The sequence below is a fragment of the Eurypyga helias genome, unplaced genomic scaffold (assembly GCF_000690775.1).
Source record: "Eurypyga helias isolate BGI_N326 unplaced genomic scaffold, ASM69077v1 scaffold3841, whole genome shotgun sequence".
NCBI lineage: Eukaryota > Metazoa > Chordata > Aves > Eurypygiformes > Eurypygidae > Eurypyga > Eurypyga helias.
This window is the reverse complement of record NW_010228745.1, coordinates 1-8,696: the sequence shown is the minus strand read 5'-3', so window position 1 is coordinate 8,696 and position 8,696 is coordinate 1. Positions and strand designations below refer to the sequence as shown.

The 8,696-nt window shown below is 50.0% G+C and overlaps 1 protein-coding gene across 1 annotated transcript; it reads left to right on the top strand.

Annotated features, from left to right (window-relative positions):
* Nucleotides 1–864: 864 nt before the first annotated feature.
* On the top strand, nt 865–7,457 carry BZW2 (basic leucine zipper and W2 domains 2; the record flags this gene model as incomplete). Its single annotated transcript, XM_010160105.1, is given in 11 exon segments — nt 865–1,041; nt 3,213–3,307; nt 3,563–3,628; nt 3,908–4,043; nt 4,603–4,712; nt 4,823–4,993; nt 5,324–5,470; nt 5,756–5,894; nt 6,780–6,834; nt 6,836–6,894; nt 7,111–7,457. Coding segments are annotated over 11 exon segments (1,187 nt in total), but the record flags the coding sequence as incomplete, so codon positions are not given.
* Nucleotides 7,458–8,696: the final 1,239 nt, after the last annotated feature.

Here is an 8,696-nt window from a genome sequence, read left to right as displayed (position 1 = left end):
ACCCTAATGATTCTATGATTCTATAAATAGATCTACCATTACAGTCCATCGTTTTGTGTTTACGTGAGGTGAAGAAGTTAGCTCACGTTTCCCCCAGGCACTTGGGGACCAGCGGTTGCTTCAGACTCATTTAGCTTCATATTAAGAGGAGGGGGTGGTCTTCCTAGTCATGTCAGTCGGCTCTACCATGGTGCTGGTATGCAGGGTTTGTGTCGGAGTATTTTGTCCAGAGCAGCGAGAGGCCCAAACGGTGAGATGGGACATGAGTAGTGGATTCAAATGTACGAAATTGCAGGGACACATGCTAAGAAATGCCTTTTAGCATGTAGCTAAGCCTCTCTCTTGGGAGGGAGAGAGTGACCTAACGTGAACAGGGGTATAAGAATCAAACTGACAAGTCAGATAAGCTGTGTTACACCCAACTAATGATTGTCATGAACAGCTGTTCTTAGAGAAAGTACTGTAAGAATTCAGTAAGAGGTAACTGAGGAATATTTGAGCTCTTGATAGCCTTTCCCCCAGCCTTGAATGAATAGGGGAGTGAAAGCAGTAAAACTTCTTACTGCTATTATTGGCCACTGAAATTCATTTTAGGCTACACTGTTAAGTCACTCTTTGTGCTACTTACTACCAGTTGTCTCAGAAGGCTGGGATGATCGCAGTTGTGTTTAACTTCAGTCTTGCCAGCACAAGGTTTGTTTGGGGTTTTTGGTTTGTGTCTGGGGGGAGGTGGGGTTCGAGTGTGCTTTTTGTTTGGTTGGGTGTTTTTGTGGTTGGGTTTGTGGTTTTTTTAATAAGATTAAAATGACAAACTTTAAAAGCCAAACAACTGTGAGTGGCAACTGCAATGCCTTGTCGTTACAGATGAAAAAGAGAGGTTTGACCCTACTCAGTTCCAGGACTGCATTATTCAAGGTTTAACTGAAACTGGCACTGACTTGGAGGCAGTCGCAAAGTTTCTTGATGCTTCTGGTGCAAAACTTGACTATCGCCGCTATGCAGAAACGCTTTTTGACATCCTGGTGGCTGGCGGAATGCTGGGTAAGTCCCGTTGATGGGGCTGCTGTCAGCCTTCATTCACTTGACTTTACCAGAGCTCACTGTTCGCTTTCAGTGTAAACACTCTGCTAAAGAGCCCGCTGAGTGTGTGGAACAGGGTTGAAGGGACCTGTAACTGGCTGACCATCGTAGTGACTGCCTGAGCAACCAGTTACTCAGTTTTCAGGCTGTGCAAACTTGGCTGAAAGGAAACCTACTGGATTTGGGTTTTTTTCACTCAGAATGGCTCTTGACTCTCCAGTCAAGGTCACTTCTGATGCGAGATGGGTGAAAGCATGGTCCGTGGTCGCCAGGCCAGCAGTGTTGCCCTGACAGGTTCTGACATGATCCTGTGCTTTGAGCACCCCGCCCTGTTAACGTGGAAAGTTACACTATGTATGGAAGAATCCGATGTGCTTAGTCTTGGAAATACTGGTACAGATTGTTTGTTGTTGGCAGTAGTGAGGCCATGGGCTTTAGCAGGTGTCAGGGAGAGAGAAATGAGCGGGTGGGTGAGTCAGCAGAAAACAGAACTGAGGAGGTGAAGCGTCATGACAGAAGATCTTGGAGACTTGTGTGCACACTTGTGGAGGGAGCAGAGTGCAACAGATGCTCACCAGCCGGGTAGGGAGGCGATGAAGCTAAATGAGGTTGAAAAGGGGAGGGGAGGTGTGAGTGATCCTTCTGCATTTAGACTTTACATTTCCTACTTGAGTAAACACTGGGAGAAGGGATTCAGACGGCAGGGACCCATTTGAAGTAGAGGCTGTGAAGAGGGCCCGTTAGGTTGTCTGCCTGGGCTGGAGAAGGTCTGTCTCAGATGTTAGTGTTTGTCTGGGGAGGAACAGCACGCTTTAATGAGAAACGTGGCAGTTGTACATTTTCTGTAATGCAATGGAAGTAGAATTCAAAGGAGTGCATAGAGGGGGAGAGGAAGCACTTGACTGAGGGCCACAACCAGAGGGCGGATGGCAGCTCTGCAGCAGGGGTGGCTGGTTTGGGAGGACACCTCTGTTGCGTGTTCAGGTGGTCTTCATGCTGATACTGTAGAAATGTCAGGTGACTTGCTCAAACAGATGCTGAAAGCAGGGCTTTCAGAGTGGTTTCAGTTCCTGGAGTGTGCCTCCTTACCAGAGCTGCGTATGGTATCAGTGTTATGTAGGCTGAAGTGACTGTGATCTTCCTTTTGGCAAGAGGCTCTTTGCTGATGTTACAGGGGCTGGTAGTGTGAGTAAACTTGGCTGCCACGTGGAGCATCACTGCTTGAAACGTTAACGTACAAATTGTTACAGCCTCTGGGTTTACTTTCAGGAGTCTTAATTACTGCATACTGTGTGGGGAAGGGAAAAAAGCGTTGCTGCACTGATGGTAACATAATCAACTCCCTCTCTGTACCAAGTAGCGAAGTAGACCAGCTTTGATCTTCAGTCAGACAAGGCCAAACTAAAAAACCAGCACCCTGTTGCCTTACCACCTATTAATGTTCTTACCAGTAATGGTTATCTCCAGCTTTCAAGTTGTGTTTCTGACTGCAGCATAACAAGAGTATCTCCCTTGTATGTAGGATGGAATAGAACTTGCCGATGAGGTATTCTGGTACTGGAGCTGGGGACTTGAATCCACCCTAGTGAGTCAAACAGCCTGGCTACCAGACCCATGCCTGTATTAAGCAAGAGGAGTGATGAAGTGTCTTCTAATTGGCAGCTAAAAAGCTGAAGTGCCTTTTGAGACTAAAGCTTCAAGCTCACCTCTGGGGGGCTGAGTTTTGAACATTGATCTCCTGTGGTGGCTAACTGTTATTGAAAAGACACGTAGGTACAAAGCAGCGCTGTTGCAGCAGACACTACAAGTACACTTGCTGCGATTCAGCAGCTTCAGTGGCTTCCTGGAAGGGACGGGGAGCTCGTATGGTCACGTTGGCTTACCCAGGGTGTAAATAAGATCTGTTGCCAAGCAGTAGAGGGTGAGAATATTTAAATGCTCATATCTATGCTATCGATTCCACTACAGCAGTGGGGCAGATGGAAACGTTGGGGTGTCTTCAGTGACCCTGTCATTCAGTTTGTGATGAAGGACGACATGTTGCGTGTTACGGGTATTGGAACGCTTAGTGTGGAGGCTACTCACTACTCTTACTGGGGACTACTACTGCTAATGCTGAAACCCTTCTTTAGCCCCAGGTGGTACCCTGGCAGATGACATGACACGCACAAACGTCTGTGTATTTGCAGCACAGGAAGACCTAGAAACCATGCAAGCGTTTGCTCAGGTTAGTTCTGAAATGGGTACACTGTGACTTCTTCTGTTCACTGGTCAACAGTGAAGTGTTTGTGTGTTAAAAGTTTAGGTAAAAATAATGCATGTCTTTTAAGAGGCTTACTAGAAGAGGTAGAGTAGTAGAACAGCAGGCACTGTTCTATGCTGGAGTGCTCTGAAGACTTCAGACCAATTTGACTGAATCTGATTTTTTAAAAATTTTAATTAAATGATAGTTCAAAGAATAATACACTCTGTATGTTTCTAGGTTTTTAACAAGCTAATCAGGCGTTACAAGTACCTGGAGAAAGGCTTTGAAGATGAGGTCAAAAAGGTACGGAGTAGGTCCTTCTCAGCAGACAAATAAACCTCCCAGTTCTGCTGGTTGCTCCCTGTGTAGAAGAGTTCTGTTGTGCAGCGGGGCACTGCAGTGGAACACCTCAGTAGTTAACGGGCGAACAGCTGACCTGTGTGGCCAGTGGAGAAGATGCCAGTGAACTGGTGCGCTGCGAGTGGAACGGCTTGATGGAAACAAAAGTGTCTAACATGGAAGCAGTAGCCAAGCTGTAGTGAGAGGTGGTAGTTCTACAGCAACTCTTTCTTCCTCTTGCAGCTGCTGTTGTTCCTGAAAGGGTTCTCGGAGTCTGAGAGGAACAAGCTGGCCATGTTGACGGGTATTCTGCTAGCCAACGGGACCTTGAATGCATCCATTCTCAACAGTCTTTACAATGAGAACTTGGTTAAAGAAGGTGAGTGTTGCCCAACTCCTTTAGGGACGGAACCATGAGAGTAGGTGGAAATGGTGGTGACAGTACAGCCTCGCAGCTTGCCGGTTTGATGTGGCGACAGATCTGCTCCAGGATTAGCAAAGGTACATGCTGCCTCGCAGGGCCTTGCAAAGACCTCGGGAAACTAGTCTCTTCAGAAAGCTTGTGTGTCGGCCTTCCCTGCATGCCACGGAGGGCTGCTGTCACCAGTGGTGCCCACCAAGGCAGCGCTGTGTTTTGAGAGGGACCTGTCAGGATGCAGAAAGTGTGTCGTGTCTTCAGGCTCCTTCCTAAATGGCAGCAGGAAGAGTTGAGTTCAGTACAGGGAAGCTGTCGTGAGGCAGAGCCGGGAGAAGGGTCCAGCATGCCGGAGGCCGCAGTGTCCTCGGGCAGAGTCACTGCGACTGTGGGAGGGCTGTCTCTGAGCACCACTGCTGCCGCTCTGAGCCTGCGTCTGACACACCAGGGGCCCTGTGCTCCCAGGCCTTACGATTCCCGTTGTTTTGGATTTCAGTAACACATGTCCCTTCCTATTGCACAGGCGTTTCTGCAGCTTTTGCAGTCAAGCTCTTCAAATCATGGATCAATGAGAAAGATATCAACGCGGTGGCTGTCAGTCTTCGTAAAGTCAACATGGATAACAGGCTGATGGTGAGTCCTGCCGAGTCACGGACTGACTGCCTAAGCCACTGAGTCGCTCCTGCCAGCCCAGTGCTCAACACGCCTTTCTTTTCTGAAAGAGTTGTAAACTTTGTTTTTAGGAACTCTTCCCAGCCAACAAACAAAGTGTTGAACACTTCTCCAAGTACTTCACTGAAGCAGGACTAAAAGAGCTTTCCGAGTATGTTCGGAACCAGCAAAGCATAGGAGCTCGGAAGGAGCTGCAGAAGGAACTTCAGGAGCAGATGTCGCGGGGAGATCCGTTCAAAGATGTAAGTAATTGTCTGTAGACAAGGTGTAGGCACTTTTGTTTCTTCTCTTTTTTCTGCAGGAACTTAGCTCAAAAATCGCCTGAAAGACAGCAGCATCTAGGGCTAATCTGAAGCTACATGCCTAACTGAATACTGACCTTAGTTCTTACTGAGAGCTAGGTGCTCAAAATTAGGACCAGGGTGATTTGGCTTTGCAGTCTCTCCTTAGTGTCCCAAATCCCCCTGTAGGATCAAGGGGGTGATTTGTGGTTCTGAAGGCTTCTGGGTTGCCTTTGGATTCAGCATAGTGTCGATTGTGGCCCATGTGCTGACTCTTCCTCTGGCTGGCAGATCATCTTGTATGTGAAGGAGGAGATGAAGAAAAACAACATCTCGGAGCAGACTGTGGTAGCCATAATCTGGTCGAGTGTCATGAGCACGGTGGAGTGGAACAAAAAGGAGGAGCTGGTAGCCGAGCAAGCCATTAAGCACTTGAAGGTATTGTGACATAAGTACGGGCGTCTGTGCCCGCTAGGTAGGGCTTGGGCTTCCCTGTCTCCAGCTGCCTTTTGAAGGAGTTGGTTCCTACTGCCTCCCTCCCGCAAGGCGCTCTTCTCCTTCTAACTGCAGTATTGCCCTCCGGGACGCGCAGTGGGACTCTGGGGCACGGGGAGGGGGCTGGACATCTCTGAGCGGCAGCTGAGGGCGGCTGTGTGAAACCAGTCCAGTGGGGCGGTACAGGCGAAGTGCTCTGTGTGTACCAGTTTGTCCCTCCCGTTGCAGCAATACAGCCCTCTACTTGCTGCCTTTACTACCCAAGGTCAGTCGGAGCTGACTCTTCTGTTGAAGATTCAGGAGTATTGTTACGACAACATCCACTTCATGAAGGCCTTCCAGAAAATTGTGGTGCTCTTCTATAAAGGTAACGCCTGGGGTTCTGGTGTGGGGGCTTGGGTTGGGTTTTTTAAAGCCTGTATTTGCGGAATGCTTCAGTCCTGGCAAGACCGTGGGAGGACCAGCGCCACAGCATTGCGCTTCGTGAGCGGAAGGATGTTCTACCCTCTGTTTGCAAAGATGGAGCAGTAAAATGCAGGGGTGGATGTGGCTCTCCTGGGCATGTGGGGAAGTACTGCTCTAGGCAAGGATGCTGCCTGTCTGCCAGATACTAGGAGTTGGGGTAGATCAAAGCTAAAGGTGGGTTGTAAGACTCTGTCCCCTTTAAGTTAGGGAACGGTACGGGATAGCGTCTTTGTGGTTCTCTGTCTGAACACTGACTGCACAGCCAGAGCCTGTGGCCACCAAGGTGTTTGGGTGCTCTAACAGCCACTGAAGAAAGAAAGAGCTCAGGAGGTGTTGCTGAAAAACCTGCTGTGCGCCTGTGGAAACGCCACGGGAACTTAAGGGAGCTTGTTAAACTGAACGTTGTATTGTGCTTGTAAAATGTCAGAACCAGTTAACCCCTTCCTGCGGTGCACTTGGGCTTTAATGATCATCCGCACCCGTTGCTAGCAGCTGACTGAAGCGGAAGCGTTCCTTTTGGTGTGTCAGCTCAGGCAGCTGTGGCGAACTCCAGGCTGCTAGTGGAAGTGCAGCTCCCAGGTAGTGCTCAGGACAGCCCCTGCACCACCGGAAAGGCGTGGGTTTGGGGAGTTGAAACTGGGAGGCGGGCCTGGCGCAGGTATGTCCAGCCATAGCCGGGGAAGGAGAGCCATTGCAGTGCTTTGGGGGTGGCAGCAAAGGCTGCTGTGGGGTCTCGGGAGCTGTCTTGGGTGCGTTGCTGTTAATCCTGCTCTCACACATCCCACAGCTGAGGTCCTGAGTGAAGAACCCATCCTGAAGTGGTACAAAGACGCGCACCTTTTTTTTCGTCTTTCTGGAGCAGATGAAGAAGTTTGTCGAATGGCTCAAGAACGCTGAAGAAGGTAACCAGCGGCTTGGCCACGGCCTGAGCTGTTCGGTGCAGTAACGCTTCCTTTCGGGAGCGACGGGGGTGTAATGGCCCCTCTGAGACGAGGCATGCCCCCTGTACTGGCTAGGAAAGCTTGTCAGCCAGACCCACGTGGATCCAGCAGCAGTTCCATGGGATGCAGGGGGTGCTGGCCTGCTGGCAGCCTGCTGACACAACCTTTCTGTTCCAGAGTCGGAGTCTGAAGCGGAGGAGGGCGACTGACCTGCGGCGCGGTCCTCAGTAAAGCAAACAGGAGCTGTAGATAAGTGTCATGTCCCCTGTGTCCTTCTGGTTCTAACATCCTACCTCCCTGTAGCAAGCATGATATAAGGGCTGCCATGGCAATTTATTTTAACTGTTTTCTATAGTCACTGAACTACGGGGTTTAGTTTTTCAGCCCATGTTGTAAGCAGCTTACAGGAGCTATTAGAGATCGACTCTAACCTGCATTTGTCCTTTCAGTTCTATTCTACCTCCTGTATTTTCTACTGTAATGATGTAATTTAAGGCCTTCCACGATGAAATCCATTTTAGCCCTGGGTTTTCTATCTCCAACAGCATAGACATGACATGGTGACTGAGATTCACGGTTGTTGTTTGCAAATTAAACTGTAAAAAGCCCCAAAGGGAAGAGGCCATGGCTTCTGTGGTGACTTGGCGCAATGCCGCGCTCCAGGTAACCCCACGTGCTGCCAGCATAAAGCAGTCCTCCGTCCCAGCTGCTGGGCAGGGCAGCTTCTGCTCCTGGGAGCTCAGTGTCCTCGGAGAGCAGCCCTGGTGGTGGCAGGGAAGGACACCCACGGTGGGCTAAGGAGAGGGGTGTCCCAGCCTGCTGGCTGTCCCGAGGGGCAGCCAGACAGTGGTCCTGGGGAGCCTGCTGCTTCCTCCCTGATGGGAGTACAAACGGCACCGTAGAGCGGTCCAGAGCTCCGCTGCTGGCAGGGCCAGGTCAAACCCCACCCCCTGCCCCTGAGCCAGGGGCATTATTTTATGCTGGCAGTTGACCCAACAGCCTACATGCTCCTGCAAGCTCGGAATTCTTCATGGCAGTTCTCAGCACAGCTCCCGGTTTGAGAAAGCTTGGGTAAGAGTGAGGTCGGTAAGCTAGGACGAGCATGAACTGAACACCAGTAACCACAGCGTACCTACTGAAGGAAGAACCTAATGGGTGAGGACAGCGCCGTCTGTTCAGCACTACAGTGTTGACTTCTTTCTAAAATAAAGGCCACCCTTACACCTTGGGCCATCTCTGCTCCAGAAAGGCAGCATCAGTCCCGCTAAAGGATAAATTCAGGCCTAGGTCTCTTATTTACTGAGGAAACGTAACCAGGTTCATCAGTACCTTAAGTTTTATGTCAGCAGCTGAATCCAAAAAGTCGTAATACAAAATAGGGCATTTACAAAATAACTGTACACAATAAATATTTAATGTTTCCTGCATTTCTTTGACGGGCTGACGTCCGTGTCGCCCTGCTCAGCCGCAGGAGGCAGGGCCCCGGCCTGCGCTTTCAGGGGGAAGAAGAAAGGATGTTCCAGGGCTTCTTCAAGAGTAATGGGCGGGCTGACGTCCGTGTTGCCCTGCGGAGCCGCAGGAGGCAGGCCCCCGCCTGCGGTTTCAGGGGGAAGAAGAAAGGATGTTTCAGGGCTTCTTCAAGAGTAATGCGCTTGGCTGGGTCGTACTGCAGCATCTTCTGGACGAGGTCAAAGAAGTTCTTGTGGTCAGAGTTGTGGCAGGTTATCCATTTCTTCAGAAATAAAATACAAGGTGGGGGTTTA